Source organism: Schistosoma mansoni, chromosome 1 (assembly GCF_000237925.1).
Source record: "Schistosoma mansoni strain Puerto Rico chromosome 1, complete genome".
Taxonomy (NCBI): Eukaryota; Metazoa; Platyhelminthes; class Trematoda; order Strigeidida; family Schistosomatidae; genus Schistosoma; species Schistosoma mansoni.
Window position 1 is genome coordinate 59,277,138 of NC_031495.1, and position 16,850 is coordinate 59,293,987.

The 16,850-nt window shown below is 39.4% G+C and overlaps 2 protein-coding genes across 3 annotated transcripts in view; one reads left to right on the forward strand and one right to left on the reverse strand.

The window, feature by feature from the left end:
* Positions 1 to 6,247: 6,247 nt before the first annotated feature.
* Smp_104000.1 (hypothetical protein) lies at positions 6,248 to 12,383 on the forward strand (the record flags this gene model as incomplete). 2 transcript variants are annotated; one of them, XM_018795032.1, is made up of 7 exons in its annotated part: positions 6,248 to 6,293; positions 11,520 to 11,584; positions 11,635 to 11,747; positions 11,782 to 11,902; positions 11,936 to 11,990; positions 12,026 to 12,119; positions 12,156 to 12,383. In XM_018795032.1, the coding sequence occupies 5 exons, from the start codon at positions 11,673 to 11,675 to the stop codon at positions 12,240 to 12,242; spliced, it is 432 nt and encodes a 143-aa protein (XP_018649385.1). The 2 variants fall into 2 exon arrangements, with proteins under 2 accessions (XP_018649385.1, XP_018649386.1); XM_018795033.1 differs by lacking the exons at positions 6,248 to 6,293; positions 11,520 to 11,584 and having other exon boundaries at positions 11,673 to 11,747; positions 11,782 to 11,884; positions 11,921 to 11,990; positions 12,156 to 12,242.
* A 1,971-nt stretch (positions 12,384 to 14,354) lies between these two features.
* Smp_103990 (hypothetical protein) overlaps positions 14,355 to 16,850 on the reverse strand; it is a gene marked incomplete at both ends in the record, with an annotated part of 9,345 nt that continues 6,849 nt past the window's right edge. Inside the window, one exon of the mRNA XM_018795034.1 lies at positions 14,355 to 14,470. Within this exon, the coding sequence (XP_018649387.1) occupies positions 14,355 to 14,470 (116 nt within the window). The remainder of the gene's footprint in view (positions 14,471 to 16,850) is intronic.

Below are 16,850 nucleotides of genomic sequence, written 5' to 3' on the forward strand. Positions count from 1 at the left end.
GTGTAGTTAGAAAAAAAAGGAAAAGTCCAGATTCGAATTGGTGTCCACGACCTGTAGTGATGATTGAAGGGCAACCGAAGTTTGCTACCTGGCGTTTGACGAAGGCATGGGTCACCTTATGTTTCTGGCACCCACCCTGTGAGAAAAAAAGAAAAACCTTCCTACCGACCGTTCGAAAAGAAGTCCATCAACTTCTGTTCCGATAAGAGCTGTTAGAGCTACTATAGATATTCATAATTATCCACGTCTGTTTGCAAATATTATGATCTATCTTCGATTCGTCAAGTGAGAGTAACCATTCTCCTTTTATTAAAATAACAAGTAGCCTCAAGAGAATGCTATAGAAATATCGGTGAAATTTTTTCTGGTCAAGAAGACTTGAAGTTCATAGTTCTGTGGAGCGGTTGACGACGACTAAAGATGTCAGGGATATTCAGGGGTTGACAATACTGGCACGATGAGTCGGTGTAGACAGTCATGTGACTTCCAGGTCAGGAAGTCATGTCATAACGAATTCACCGTTTCAAGATTGGGTCTATTATCAACGTAATGCCAACTCTAATTCCGCCTGAAGCTCCTCCGGGGTTTACTGCCGGTCCCAAGCCCGGGTAAAGGAGGAGGGTTGGGCATGGGGTTAGCGACTCCATCCGTTTAGAAAACCAACACGCTTAAAAAACGCTAACTAGAAAAAATCATTCAAACCATTTAAACTCTGCCCTGGGAGTAGAAGGAATAATTATGACGTCTCATGATGAAAGCCGAGTTCCTTCCGAATTCATGAGGTCGATGCACCTTCTAACATCCAGAGCGACAATTTTTATAGGTACATGGAATTTCCGGATAATGTGGGCGACCGGAAGAGTCTTCCAATTTGCTTCAGAAATGCGAAAATACAACCTGGAGGTGCTTGGAATCTGTGAAACACATTGGACGCAGGTTGGACAACAACGACTGTCTTCAGGGGAACTCCTGTTATACTCCGGTCATGAAGAAGAAAATGCCCCACATACACAAGGAGTTGCATTGATGCTGTCCAGAAAAGCACAAAATGCACTTATAGGATGGGAATCTCATGGACCAAGGATCATCAAAGCCTCCTTCAAAACAAAGAGAGAGGGCATTACAATGAACGTCATCCAATGCTATGCGCCTACCAACGACTACGATGAAGACGCTAAAGACCAATTCTACGATAGGCTGCAGTCGATCTTCGAGAAGTGCCCAACCAAGGACCTGACCATTCTGATGGGAGATTTCAATGCCAAGGTTGCAATGGACAACACTGGATACGAAGACGTTATGGGACGACATGGACTAGGAGAAAGGAACGAAAATGGTGAAAGATTTGCAAACCTATATGCCTTCAATAAACTGGTCATAGGTGGCACCATATTCCTACACAAAGCCACTTGGATTTCACCGGATCACACTACACAGAATCAAATCGACCATATCTGCATCAACAAAAAGTTCAGGAGGACGATGGAGGATGTGAGAACCAGAAGAGGAGCCGATATAGCATCCGATCATAATTTGCTGGTCGCCAAGATGAAACTAAAACTTAAGAAGTACGGGAAGATGGCGCGAACAACATCACAAAAGTTTAATACGGCCTTCCTTCGAGATGCTGACAAACTCAACAAATTCAACATAGCCCTCAGCAACAGATTCCAGGCCTTTCATGATCTACTCAATGGAGAGGGGACTACCATGGAGAGCAACTGGAAAGGTATCAAGGAGGCAATCGTTTCAACATGTCAGGAGGTTCTGGGCCAAAAGAAGTACCATCACAAGGAATGGATCACTGTTGGTACACTGGATAAGATTGAAGAAGAAGGCAGCAATCAGCTTCGGCCGAACAAGGGCAGAAAACGCCAAGGCACACGCCGAATACACAGAAGCAAACAAGTATGGCCATCAGAAAAATCAAGAGCGGCAAAACAGAGGACCAGACAACATCCCGGCAGAGACACTGAAAGCAAATATAGCAGCAACTGCAAAGATACTCCACATCCTCTTCAGTAAGATTTGGGATGAAGAACAAGTACCGACGGACTGGAAAGAAGAACACCTGATCAAGATACCAAAGAAAGGCAATCTCAGAAGGTGTGAGAATTACAGAGGCATCACTCTCCTCTCAATACCAGGAAAAGTCTTCAACAGAGTTTTGTTGAACAGGATGAAGGACTCCGTAGACGCCAGATTTCGAGATCAACAGGCTGGATTTCGTAAGGATAGATCGTGTACAGACCAAATCGCAACTTTACGTATCATTGTGGAACAATCAATCGAATGGAATTCATCACTCTACATCAACTTCATTGACTACGAGAAGGCACTTGATAGCGTGGACAGGACAACATTATGGAGGCTTCTTTGACACTACGGCGTGCCTGAGAAGATAGTCAATATCATACGGAACTCCTATGATGGACTAAACTGCCAAATCGTCCACGGAGGACAACTCACCGACTCATTCGAGGTAAAGACCGGTGTTAGGCAAGGTTGCCTACTCTCACCCTTTCTCTTTCTCCCGGTGATCGACTGGATTATGAAGACGTCAACATCTGGAGGAAAGCACGGGATACAGTGGACAGGCAGGATGCAGCTTGACGATTTAGACTTCGCGGATGATCTGGCTCTTCTATCACAAACGCAACAACAAATGTAGGAGAAAACGACCAGTGTAGCAGCAGCCTCAGCAGCAGTAGGTCTCAATATAAACAAAGGGAAAAGCAAGACTCTCCGATACAATACAATATGCACCAATCCAATTACACTTGACGGAGAAGCTTTGGAGGATGTGGAAATCTTTACATATCTGGGCAGCATCATTGATGAACACGGTGGATCAGATGCAGATGTGAGGGCGCGTATCGGCAAAGCAAGAGCAGCATATTTACAACTGAAAAACATCTGGAGCTCAAAACAGTTGTCAACCAACATCAAGGTTAGAATTTTCAATACAAATGTCAAGACAGTTCTACTATATGGGGCGGAGACGTGGAGAACTACGAAAGCCATTATCCAGAAGATACAAGTGTTTATTAACAGTTGTCTACGCAAGATACTTCGAGTCCGTTGGCCAGACACTATCAGCAACAAGTTACTGTGGGAGACAACAAACCAGATTTCAGCGGAGGAAGAAGCGTTGGAAATCGATAGAACAGATTGAGGAAATCACCCAAATGCGTCACAAGGCAAGCCCTCACATGGAATCCTGAAGGTCGAAGGAGAAGAGGAAGACCAAAGAACACATTACGCCGAGAAATGGAGACAGACATGAGAAGAATGAACAAAAACTGGATAGAACTAGAAAAGAAGGCCCAGGACAGAGTGGGTTGGAGAAAGCTGGTCGGCGTCCTATGCTCCATTGTGAGTAACAGGCGTAAGTAAGTAAGTAAGTATAATGACCATGTCTGTAGGGCTGAGGCATGCCATCCGACTGAATGAATGTTTCCATGTCCATCATTGCTGACCTTCTCTAAGTGTTATAAGTTGAACATACATCTTTTCAGTAATTATATACTCCGCCTTAATATCGTGTGATTAGGAAACAATGGCACTGTAAGTATCCATCTGAATATACTGTCATAATGAAGAAAATTATATGTAGAACGCAACATTTTAGTGAAGCTTTTAAACTGATGCAGTACTATATGTTTTCGCAACGAAACGGGTACGTATGAGGCGAGTAATTGACTGTTTTTGATTTTCACAAACAGTTACCCGCTAACGTTACTGGTATCCCCCCATGAAACTACGAAGACGAAAATAAAAATTGGCAAAACTTTATTTATGCATCATTACTGCTGGTATACGAAGAGCAACATTTGATGCAGAAAAATCAGTTTACAGTTTGGATATATAGTAACGTTGAAAATACTACAAAAAAGATCTTATGGTAAATAGTTCCTGTTATGTTTCCACATCTGGTTACATTCCGACCCATATTTTCTATCGTAAAGAATGCCACACAAAGACTAGCGTTAGAGAAACTACAGTCTTATCTACTTATTGATGATTCCTAAGTAAAAATTGGCTTCGCTGAATGTTGTACACACTGCTTGATTCGCCTGAGTAATGAAATTTTTGTGTTATTATGGAAGGTATGAGTGTTATCTATCTTCCATCGACTGCAATGTCTAAGAATATGATGAACTATACAGTTTATATTTTGAAATTGATCAAGCTTACCTGTAACAGTTAATCTTCTCATGTATGTCAGTAGCATATGACGGCACGAACAACGGCATGTCACAATTTATCCAAGATCGTCGAGACTAAACTACATGGACGACCTTTGAACGAACCTCAAATGACCTTGAGAAATATTAGCCAATCAGAAGACAGTTAGTATACAGTAAAAATATATTATACAAAACTAAAAAATTAAAGCGGATACTGTTCTTTTGCATGGCTCGAAAACTTCTCAAGGTCAGATATAGGTTCAGAAGTTCCAAAGTCATAGTGCATACGGTAGAGGAACTCATCCATATGGCTCCATAGTAGTCGACCTCTGGAACCATGATAAGGTCTCAAAATTTCTTTTAGCCTCGACCACATAGCTTCAATGTTGTTGGTATTGTTTAGGGTTTTGGGTAAGAGTTAAGGTTTAGGGTTAAGGATAAGACTATAAATTATGGACGACCTTTGAGCGACGCTAGAGTGACTGAGAGTGTTAACATAATAACTAAGACTAAATGAGGGTTATAAACCTGTGTGAAGAATTCAAATTATGATTTACAGTTCATGGTTAAGGTTACGAATTATACTTAGTGTTTTCATCACGAACTGATATCAGCTATAATGCCAAAACTCTATTTACACAAATGGATAATTTGAATTTCGCGCAAAGATCTTATGACCACTTCTCTTGTAGGCGCTGAATTATAACGTCTCCTACATAATCCGTTGTAAACCGACCGTACGTAAGCATCAGGTACCGAACTTAGCGCCGTGACCTTGAAAACCCGCGAAAGCTTCTGATTGGCTCGTTCATATAGTTTAGTCTCGCCGAATTATCCGTTTTGATTTATTCAACATATTTTCCTCAGATTTATAAGACATTTAATCAGAAATATATGAATCATTAAGGCAAACCATATCTGGTGCAGTAACATGAGAAATCTGACAATAGGTTGATTGACTAGAAACTTTCGTCTCACAATGATTCTTAGTTTGACTTACTTCTAGACTGCTATATTGCTCTATACTGTTTTTCGAGATAGTGTATAAAGATAAGCGATTATTGAAAGCTCTCAACTTAATACGATATGAATTACAAAGTTAAGCATTATTTGTAGCAAAATGTACAGTAGTATTACAAGCTGACCGAACGTGTCCATTCTTACTACATTTAAAACATTTAGCATTACAGAATATACGTACATTACATGGGTGACACTTGCCACATTACAAACATTTACCAAACTGGCGATCATTTTCGTAACCTGATTATAAACTCCTCAATGAATCGTCATCTGCATAACCTTGAGTACGCATGATAAAATGAAAATGTGGCCTAGGTAGAATGAATTCTATCAGTCCAGAAACTGCATCGAATGGTTGGGGGCCTGCTCGAGTTAGATGGGAATTGTGTTACAAACCAGCTAACTTCGAGGTCACACCTCGCGGTCAGCACTTAAGGTGGATTACTCCTTCGTCGTAACGAGGTACTATGGATGCTTTGAAGACCGTACAACACAAAGGACGATATTACAGAAATATATTTGTTGAAGTAGGTACAAGCGAGGGTGTGACCACCACCGCATGGGCCAGTCCATGATATGCGCATGACTGATGCGCGTTGGTTGTCCTTGACCCTGAAGGGGATCGATTATCTGTTCGATATGCCGTGACCCAACTGCCGGCTGGTTTGGTTAGGGCTCAGTGACATTTCACTGGCCCTACAATCCTAAGTATGCAGCAAAGTATTTGTGAGCGACAACCAATGGATCATGTTATGTGTGTCCACGGAAACTTAGAGGTCATGTCTTTTAAACGAGGATTTTACAAGCAATAGTGATAACTGAACAAATTGTAAAATCTGATGAAAAACGCAAGTAATGACAAAGATAGTTACAAAAATATTTTTGGCTTATCTTCAAAGACTAAGTGATGGAATAACAGTATCATCAGTGGTCCAAATGCGCAGATACTGGGAAATCAAGACTACATACAATGAAGTGGACAAGTTCCTGCCATTCAAACAAAATCTTCCCGCCGTCACTTGAACACTCAAGACCTTATCGTCAAAAGTGAGGTGATTTTAAACGGGTGAGGACTGTAAGGTACGTCCATGTGATCATTACGCTGGGATATCGGTGGAAGTTCTGACGTACATAAAACAAAATTGGATGCGGTGTTAAACTAATATTTTTAGGAGTAACCCAGTTCACTCGGCTTCCCGCCATTTCCAAGCTGAGACTGGGACTTTAACGGGTATATCATGAAGGGATAGGGTGAGTATTGCTCGTCAGCGTATGTGGCGGTGGGAACCATCAGCGTTGACCCTTGTCTGTAGAACAGCAGTATGTAATTCCCTACAGCTCATGGTGAGATGAAGACTACACTTAGAGTGTTACGTATGTCCTAATAAAACACCAGTGTGTCTCCGGGATACCCATCCCGTCTTCAAGAGAAACTAGGGAACGAACGATATACTTGTATCATCCTGATTAGTGGTGGTGCAAACATTATGTAATTTAAAAGCCTAAAAAGACTGAGTAAATGAAGATCTAAAACTTTGTGCCTTTTGCATTTTTCCGATAAACAACTATTCCTAGGAAACACCTTGTATTGCTTAGTGTAGTTCACAAAAACTTGCATCTAATTATCAAATCTTTTTCGGCCACTATGGTCTTCATGTTGCTGCCTGTATTGGTTCTACTAGTAAGATAGAAGTTTCTACTCATCTGATAAATTTATGTCGACAGTGGCACTAGGATCACCAGCGATTATATTCGAATAGAACTAGCGCTGACAACAGAATATCCAGTAATTTTATTTATAGTGCATTGAGTCCAAGATTGCATAGACTGGTCTAATCTAAATTGTATTGAAATGAATACATTCTGTCCAATGTCAGCACGTCTCAAATATTTATACATCAATATAATAATTGAATATGATTAACATATGGAGAGATATGCAACCAAATAAAGAAAAACTAGAGAGATCCATATGTAGGGCATTTGAATCAATAATAATAATAATCAGTAAGGACTCGGAAAGATAAGGAAACTCGTCGTTGCCTCTTAGTCGTCTCTGCCCACTCTCCCACTGACTGCAGCTCAGACGATGTAAAAGATGAGTTTTACAGAAAGCTTTCCGAACTTCTCCGAAAAGCTAGGTGCTTTGATGTAGTAATAGTGACTGGTGACTTTAATGCTCAAGTAGATAAGCTAAGCGAAAAGGAAAGACACCTGGGTGGGTCTTATGGTGTCGTGGCTAAAAGAACAGATAATGGCGACTGTCTGTTGCAGATGTGCTCAGATAACCGCCTATTTCTCGCAAATACTAATTTTAAGCATAAGGAAAACATCTTTTGGCATGACGAACCCCGAATTCATTCCAATGTTGGACCCAACTAAATCACATCGATATCAGCCACCAATGGAGGGGCTCGATAGAAGACTGTCGCTCATTCTGGAGCACATGTTTAGATTCAGATCATGCTTTAGTGCGAGCACGTATATGTCTGCGTCTTACTGGACGCAGGAAAGACACTACAAGGAAACCTCTTAGGGTTTTACTTAACGATAAGCAAGCTAAGAATATATTTCAGAAACAACTAGAAAAACAGTTAGGCAGCCATGCAAGTTGTGCCCACCCTAAGGCAGCGTAAAATGACATCCGAAAACCTGTGGAAACAGCAGTGACATCTGCTAGTAAAGTAAACCATAAGGTTAGAGAGAAATAATGGATCTCGGCAGCGTCTACCGCACTGATAGATGCTCGTAAACTCATCCCACCTGGCTCTGGACATAACAAAGAGCGGAATCAGCTTAAGCGCAGTCTAATAAGAAGCCTACGCAATGATCGTGAACAGTGGTGGGTAGCGAAAGCAAGAGAGATGGAAAAGGCAGCGACAATAGGTAACAGCAGACAGCTATTCAGACTTGTTAAAGAAACCGGTATTAGGAACCCAACTGCCAGCGAAACCATCTCAGATAAAGATGGACATATCATCCATTCTAAAGCCAGGAGATTGGATCGATGGGCAGAACACTTTAGGGATCAGTTCAACTGGCCTTCAGCCACACTTCAGTTACCCATGATCCCCAGTCGTCCTGAATGGCAAATTGAGGCAAGTCCTCCAACTCTCTACGAGGTTGTAAAAGCTATAGGAAATCTGAAGCGAGGGAGAGCAGCAGGCCCTGACAGCTTTGCTCCTGAGATTTTTAAGGATGGTGGTCCAGTACTGGCAGCGAGATTGACTGAGGTCTTAGGTAGAATCTGGGAACTGGACGTAATTCCATCTGTCTGGTCCCAATCACTAATTGTGCCAGTCTATAAGAAAGGACAAAAGTCCTCCTGTAACAATCAGAGGAATCAGTTTGACTAATATTGTGTCTAAAATATTAGCTTCAATAATACTTGGACGCCTAACCAAAGCTCGTGAAGAGCAGACTAGAGAAAACCAAGCTGGTTTCCGACCTGGACGTGGTTGCATAGACCAGATATTCACTCTACGTCAGGTCCTAGAACATACACATACATTCAGACGTCCCATAATAGTAGTATTTCTCGACCTTAGGGCGGCATTTGACTCCGTTGATCGTGAGGTTCTATGGCAGTGTTTGTCACTGAAAGGAGTACCAAAGAAGTACATTTGCCTTATAGAGGCTCTCTACTCGAAAACAACTGGTCGAGTTAGAGCCTATGGCGAACTGTCATCAGAATTGGTTACCTCAAGTGGTGTTCGTCAGGGCTGTCTACTCTCCCCATTCTTGTTTAACTTTGTCGTTGACATGCTTTTAGAGATATTACTTTCATCATCTCAATCTCCTGGAGTTGAACTTTTACCGGGAGGCTCACTTGTTGACTTAGAATACGCCGACGACATAGTTTTGTTTGGTGAAGACGCTGACAAAATGCAGAGTCTTCTGACCAATATAAGCAACTATGCAGGCATGTTCGGGATGCGATTCTCTCCCTCGAAATGCAAAATGTTACTTCAGGATTGGGTTGCATCGGCACCTGAACTAATGATAGGGAGTGAAGTAGTTGAGCGGGTTGACCACTTCACTTATCTTGAGAGTGTCTCATCAGCCCTTGTGGTTTGGTATTTGACGAAATCTCAGCACGGGTACAGAGGACTCGCCTGACTTTCGCCAACTAGCCTCACTTATGGGGTAGGTGATATATCCGTCTAGCAACAAAAGGACGGGTTTACTGTGCAGCAGTTCGTTCCGTCCTACTTTATGGCAGTGAAACATGGTCGATAAGAGTAGAGGATACTCATAGGCTACTAGTATTCGATAATAGGTACCTTCGAACCATTGCTCGTATATCCTGGGACCACCGAGTAAGTAATGTAGTTGTTAGGAAACGGGTACTAGGTAAGGATGGTAAATCAATTGATGAAGTAGTGAAACTTCATCAGTTGAGATGGCTGGAACACGTGTTACGTATGCCCGACCACCGACTGCCCCGACGTGCAATGTTTCATGGTGTATGAGCAGGTTGGAAGAAAGCTAGGGGCGGCCAGACCAAAACGTGGCACAAATACATGAAGTCACTGACAAGTGGACTGAGCCATGTTGGTACGTGTAGACTATCTGATTGGGATTCGCGAGATGATAGCGACTGATGGTTAGAGACCTTGAATTACATGGCTCAAAATCGTTTGCAATAGAGAAGGTGCATCCACTCTTTGTGCCCTGCCAAATTCTAATCTTTTTTTCTTCTCTTTACAAATTTATTTCACTGGATTGTACTCCTTGAATAACATCTTCAAACCATAATCTTTCGGATTACTGCTTATACTCTTACTACTTCTACCACTATGGGATTTGAATCGACAACTGCATCTCTGTGCTAATGTGGTATGGCAACTCGAACTGATGTACGTACGTACGAAGTTCTACGTTGTAACTGACTGACTGACATTTGAATCAATCAGACAACTGGGCATAAGTTAACCGAGAGAGTTGGATTAATGCATTTGACAGTCACATACTCATTCAGATTTTGCATTCTAAAATGAGTATACAGTTATGTTGATTTTACATGTCTATGATTTCTATGATTCTGTTTCTGTGTTGTCGACTGCTGTCCTCCTGTTTTTCTTTCTTGAATCTTGTTTGGAGGACCGTTCTTAACACTGATGTTTCTGGGAGCCCAAGACCCTTTAGGATATTGATGTGGTTTTCTCTTCCATTAGATCTTGTAAGGCTTGTTACTGAGATCTGTCTTGAATTATCTGGAGTCATAATGTTCTCATCGTATAAAAGTTTTTCGTGCTTTTCTGGACGGTGTTATCGCAACCCCTTGTGTGTGTGTGAAGGGTGTCATTTCCTCCTTTATGACCAGGATATAAAACACCTCTGCCGGAGTTGAACTTTTCTGTCCAAATTGTATCCAATGGTCTTCACTCATTTGAAGCAGAGCTAGGTTGTATCTCATAGTTTCCTTAGCTATTTGAATGGTCCGGTTTTATACATTGTCCTGACATTTTGTATGCCTGCATTAATTTTTACTCTTGTTGTCAGGAGGAGTATTACCTTCGTGATTTCTGAAAAATCTTGGTTTTCACCATGAAGCATCATAACTTTCCTAAATATGGACCCTTCAACTCTCATGTCAAAGTTTAAGAGGCTGGAATGATTTGTTCCGGTTGGTACTCTTTTTACCAAGGTTTCATTCTACGGGATGGAGTCGCTAACTTCATTACCAAGCCTTCTTTATCCAGGGTTTAGACCAGCAGTAACCCAAAAAATGCTTCAGGCTGTTACCACCAAGTATGGTAGAAATAAATTTTAAAAATGAGTGGTTTGAAAATAAATCGATATACATATGCAAGGTTTTTAGATATAAAATGAACATATCTTTATTACTCTGACCATTGTAAAACCATGTTGTGATAGGCAAGCTCGATTATTACGTCAAAGTAACAGCTACTGTCATGATGGAACCACTCATCAACACTTATTACGAAATGTAAGATATAGGTGGTAGAGCAATTGTAAGTCCTCGTGTAATATAATTACGTGTTACACATACTCGGCTGTTGATTAGCTTGTTACGTTAAACTAGTTAGCAAAAGTGAGGATTTTAAAGCTGAACTTAGCAACACGTAGGCATTGCACTTATCTATGAAATCACTGAGTTAGTCTAAGATTATATATGATTACACAGTCTTCGGGATTAGGATCCGTAAGATAACTGTTATGTTGGTGCGTTAATGGCATAGTGTAAATCAGTTATTTCTGTGAAAATGCATACGTTTTTGTGTTCAAATAAGTTTGTAACACAGTATTAAGTAGTAACTGTCATCACTTATTTCCTTTCAGTTCTCCACCACTGTCAACATGGTTATTTTAACTCATCTTTTCGTACAAATTCTTGACACGTGAATGTAACTACTGAATTATGATTCTCACCGTTTATGTTATCCCTAATCTTTAGAGATTTGCAGATCTAAGGGTTCTGTCCAATTATAACAAATGAACTTCAGTTTTCAATTCCTTGACACTACAGCCAACCCTTCTGTAAATACTATCTATGGAACTATATTATCGGTCTGTAAATTTCATATTATGATTTTCTACTTAGATACCATGGACCAGTGAACTGTGGTTAATTTCACTAATTGGATTTCATTTTCTCACAACCATGTGTGTAATTGCCTTCCGCAAATATACAAATTTGTTGCTGTGTATTTTGCTTATTTCCCGTAAGGTTTTATGTATAGTTGTTCATAACTTAGTTGGCACTGTTTGGTGTTCACACTGGATTAATGAATTCGCTGCTAATAACTGGAAGTAACAACCATTTGCAAGTCTTTTAACCTTTCTAGCTTGTTTGCTACTGAGCAATATTTTGATAGTTATGGATATTTCATTTCTTGTATTTGGAACGTTCCTGTTATTTTAAACAGTCTACTAATTGTTGTAAGTTCGCTTATTCCTATTTACTTTTCAAATTAGCTACTCCTTGTTTTACAGATCAACAGTTTAATAATTCAATCTAAACGGTTTCAAATTGCTAACGAAAAGCGATTAAAAACAGATTAAAAACCCTTATTGATTTTTAATTAAATTTCTATGTTTGTAACCGATTGCTGTTTTTTAGCACACCAAGTCAATTTATAAGTTGACTTAGCCAATTGTTACATCAAATTACATATAATACAAATCCATTCGCTGAGATTTTACAAATTTATTCTTATTTAATGTCTTACATCAACTCGGCGCCCAAATACTGTGGAAATATTCACTCTAATTTAGACGAAAGTTCCTATAAATTACATATAAATAGACTGAAAAAGAAGCGGCTGGCATAAAATATGTGGCTAAGATTTATGAAACCACATACAGCTGTATTTTATATTTGTGATCTTAAGGGTAGTATAAAAGTGATTGAAGACTGCACTGGCGTGGTTGAAAACGAACTCAACGTATACACGTACCCCACAAGTACTTTCAGACATTTCGCGTCACTTTAACCTATTCATTTTTAGATTATTAAACTACGACGTTATCTAGTTTATTAATTTTCTACATGTGAGGTTAAGATGTACACCATCTTAAATCGATGCGTTTTCTTGTGAAATTCATGAACAGTAGTCTGTGCTCCCACATAACCTGGTTCCGAAAGACGCAGTAATTTAATACTTTGATTTTCTCGTATATCATATCAAGATAGGTGCTAAGTTTCTCTGAATTCATTAATGGAAAAGCATTCAGAACATTGTGCAAAATCCCCTTGGATCTTCGCAGATGCTTATATACACAACGCGTAAGAAATCAGCCGTAAAGCAACGATTACTTGTAGCTGTATATATTAGAGTGTGTAGAATTTCTGGGTATTTAATACGCAGCTAGTGAAGCAAGATCATGGTAGTACACACTCTATCTTTGTTCTAATTACTATGATTTTCCACCATCCTACAGAATATAACAACTAATAAGTGGGATATACTCATCAAGAGTCGGTCAGGTACACTCTAAAGAACCACACTAAGTGCACTTTAAGTGTACACTACATGCTTTGTGAAACTGAATATCTTACTTTACGACTTATTAAGATGAAGTAACTTGTTTGAAAGTACAAAGTGGATAGGATACTAATCTTGTATCACTGTATCTCTGATCAAACAAGCTGATTCTCGTTATCATCATCCCCATCTAGTCTCGCTTGGCCCCCGAATACCATCGTACGGCCGAGGTTGGGAAAGTTCGTTCTCTCGATATGCTCTCACATGACCACGCGTAAACAGCCACTCAGGAAAGTCCTACTCACTGCCTTCTCGTGGTGGGGGTACTTTTCATGAAATCGAATGTCCGGCGCTTTAACCGCGTTAGTGAATACGGAGAATCCACCTAGGAGAGAGTTGTAAAATCCTGATTGCAAACCAATGGTGCACATGGCCTCCAGAATCCTAAGGGAACAAATGGCGTATAGACCAATGATTGATCACCGACTACCATGAGACTGCATCTTCTGACGTTACTCCACTGCCTTATGGATCAGACCTTTAGGTCGAAGGATCCGAGTGTGGCCACCTAAGAAAACCACCTGCCTCCGTTTGGGCAGTATTGCAGCCCACACACTAATCAAGTGACTTGTGTGGTGCATATGTATTCGGTGCCCCTTCGTACCAATATTTGTGTTCAAATAAATAAATAAACAAATCATCAAAACGTTATAGTAGTTGTGTGGCAGCATAGAACACTTACTACTACCACTAATTTTAATAGCCGTGATGATAAACTACACACGTTCATTCTGGTAGAAAAGTAAAAGTTAGCATCAACTAGCAGCTAAAAAAATCACTCCGGTCATCAAAGAGGTGGTCCTACCACAGTAAACACCAACACAAACGGTTTGATTAGTATCTTGGATGGGTAGAAACAACTTATATGTCTCTCGATTAAATAATGTAATTTACTTTATAAAGTTCTTTCTAGAAACCTACTTCAATCGTATAATCTCTAATGCCTCAGAATATAACGTTCAGCAAAACTCGTCTGGGCTAGTAAACTCTATCAGCATAAAAAGGACAAGGTTTCATTTGCAACAATGATAGAAATAATATTGGGAAATGACATGATTATTTTGAGGCTTTGTATTTCAAAAGTAGGAAAATATTCACAGAAAAATTTAATGAGCTTTGGTGAAAAAAATCAGTTCTTTAAACCAAGTTTTCGTTTTTCTTTCTCCTTTTTTCTATGGACTTCCAGTTGACGATTACGCCACTCGCTTTTCTTCAGTTTGATTGGACGATTACCAACATATTTACCTAGAATAGCCAAGAAAAACAGGTTTCAGAAACCAAGATATTGACAGTACACCCGTATCGGAAAAATACGATGTTGCTTCAAACTTTCATATGGTTGCAAGTTTCTAACAATTAATACTGTGATTTGCCCACAGAGACGCACTACAAGAATTTAGTTGTCTTAGTATTATAAATATCGCAAGCAATCAGTGGAAAAGATTTTTACGACATAAGGTATCATACTGTCTCATGAGCAAAGTGAGAATTGAAGCTAAACCGAAGCCTACATATGCGTTTTGTTCAGAGGTGTACCTCAGTCATCAAAAGTAGTATCAAATAGCATAGAAACTGTAAAATACATTGACTCACAGTTCCCGCTCAAATAAAATGGATATTTAGAAGAAACTGTACATAACTAAAGGACAATGTGCGGAGCCTGGTTTTTTTCATTCAAAACATCACTAGGAGAAAATGGTACGCATCTTGACAACTATAACCCAATTGCTACGAAGTGGTACGGGAAATATATGTTTATTTGACTAAAGTTTCCTTTCATTGCAAATTTTTCAAACGTGATAGCAAATTTGCCGCTATAAATTGCGCATCTAACTATAAGGTATTTATGTTAACGTAGCAGATCGGAGTGTTTTTCGAGAGTATCGTGCAAACAAAGAGTATACGCCGTTTCTACTCGTGAAAACTTTTTAATCTGATACTTTGAAAACTCTACATATATTGTTTATTCGTTAGATGCAGTAATTTGTATGGTTATGTACTAATGTCGTCTGGTAGATATGCGCCACAGATCTTACGTTACTTATGACTGATTGAATTCGTATAGTGACAAATAATGTGAATTCCTTCATTTACTTTCGTATAGGTTATATTCCACAAACGTAGTCAATACTCTTTCCAGTTTTTACTACGATTATCACTTTCCGTGATTCCTATCGAAAATAAAATTGGAGATTGATAGGTTGGTTTTGGTGAAAGCGCATTAAAAGTCTGGTTACTCTAATTAAAATCAAATAAGCAATGCAGTTTTGGGATAGAAGCCTGATTTGATTTATATCACTATAAGTGTTACGAGACTGGCTGAAATAGATCACAAAGACCTAGATGTATTCTTTTGTCTAAATATCGGGAATCATATTATTCTGCGATTATCTTATTCTACTTTTTTTACGTATGTTTCTACAAGATGTAGCAATAGGAACCGGTAATTGTGTGTGACATATCATCTTTCCAAGTCATGTCCGTTCTGAGTAACATCCAAATGAGCTGTATTTACTGAAGTGATAAGAGAAAAACACCATTTGTGAGATAACGATAATAGCTGTAGAAAGCATCTCTCTGCTATTAAATATACGAAATACAAACCACAAGTTTATCATACACATGGTGAAAATCATGTGGTTTTCTACTAATGCAGAGTTCGGCAATGCATATTAATAATAAAGAGGTTTTTCGAGATGTTATCATACATCTGTGGTGTGGTCTACTTATATCCATATAAGTAGTATATGGTGATGATCAGGCATAGAATGTATTTTGGTAGAAGATCGATAAGGAAATAACAAAAATAAAGCGCAATCGGTACGAAAATGGATGAACAATGAAATAAGATAAGAGAAATTGATATTTACAGAAGGAACAGTGAAAATTGAGACAATTGGTTGTTATTTTGCAAATAAACTGTTTACTGTATGATTATCAGAATTTAGTGAGATAGTCTGTAATTTGTGCTTAACTACATAGAATTGTCCCCAACTCGAGTTCTGTTTACTACACATCTACTAAAGAAAACAAGCAAAGTATGTTCCACTATTGAAGTTATTTTAGCGATTTAGCATCTATTAAATGGAACGGGGCTGCAAGCACAATCTGTCGTTTTATTTCAGTCAGTCAGTCAGTTACAACGTAGAACTTCGTACGTACGTACATCAGTTCGAGTTGCTATACCACATTAGCACAGAGATGCAGTTGTCGATTCAAATCCCATAGTGGTAGAAGTAGTAAGAGTATAAGCAGTAATCCGAAAGATTATGGTTTGAAGATGTTATTCAAGGAGTACAATCCAGTGAAATAAATTTGTAAAGAGAAGAAAAAAAGATTAGAATTTGGCAGGGCACAAAGAGTGGATGCACCTTCTCTATTGCAAACGATTTTGAGCCATGTAATTCAAGGTCTCTAACCATCAGTCGCTATCATCTCGCGAATCCCAATCAGATAGTCTACACGTACCAACATGGCTCAGTCCACTTGTCAGTGACTTCATGTATTTGTGCCACGTTTTGGTCTGGCCGCCCCTAGCTTTCTTCCAACCTGTTTTACTTAACGATGAAAAATTACCGAATTGTGTAAACTACTACAACATATCGTACATCTGTCTAATACAACC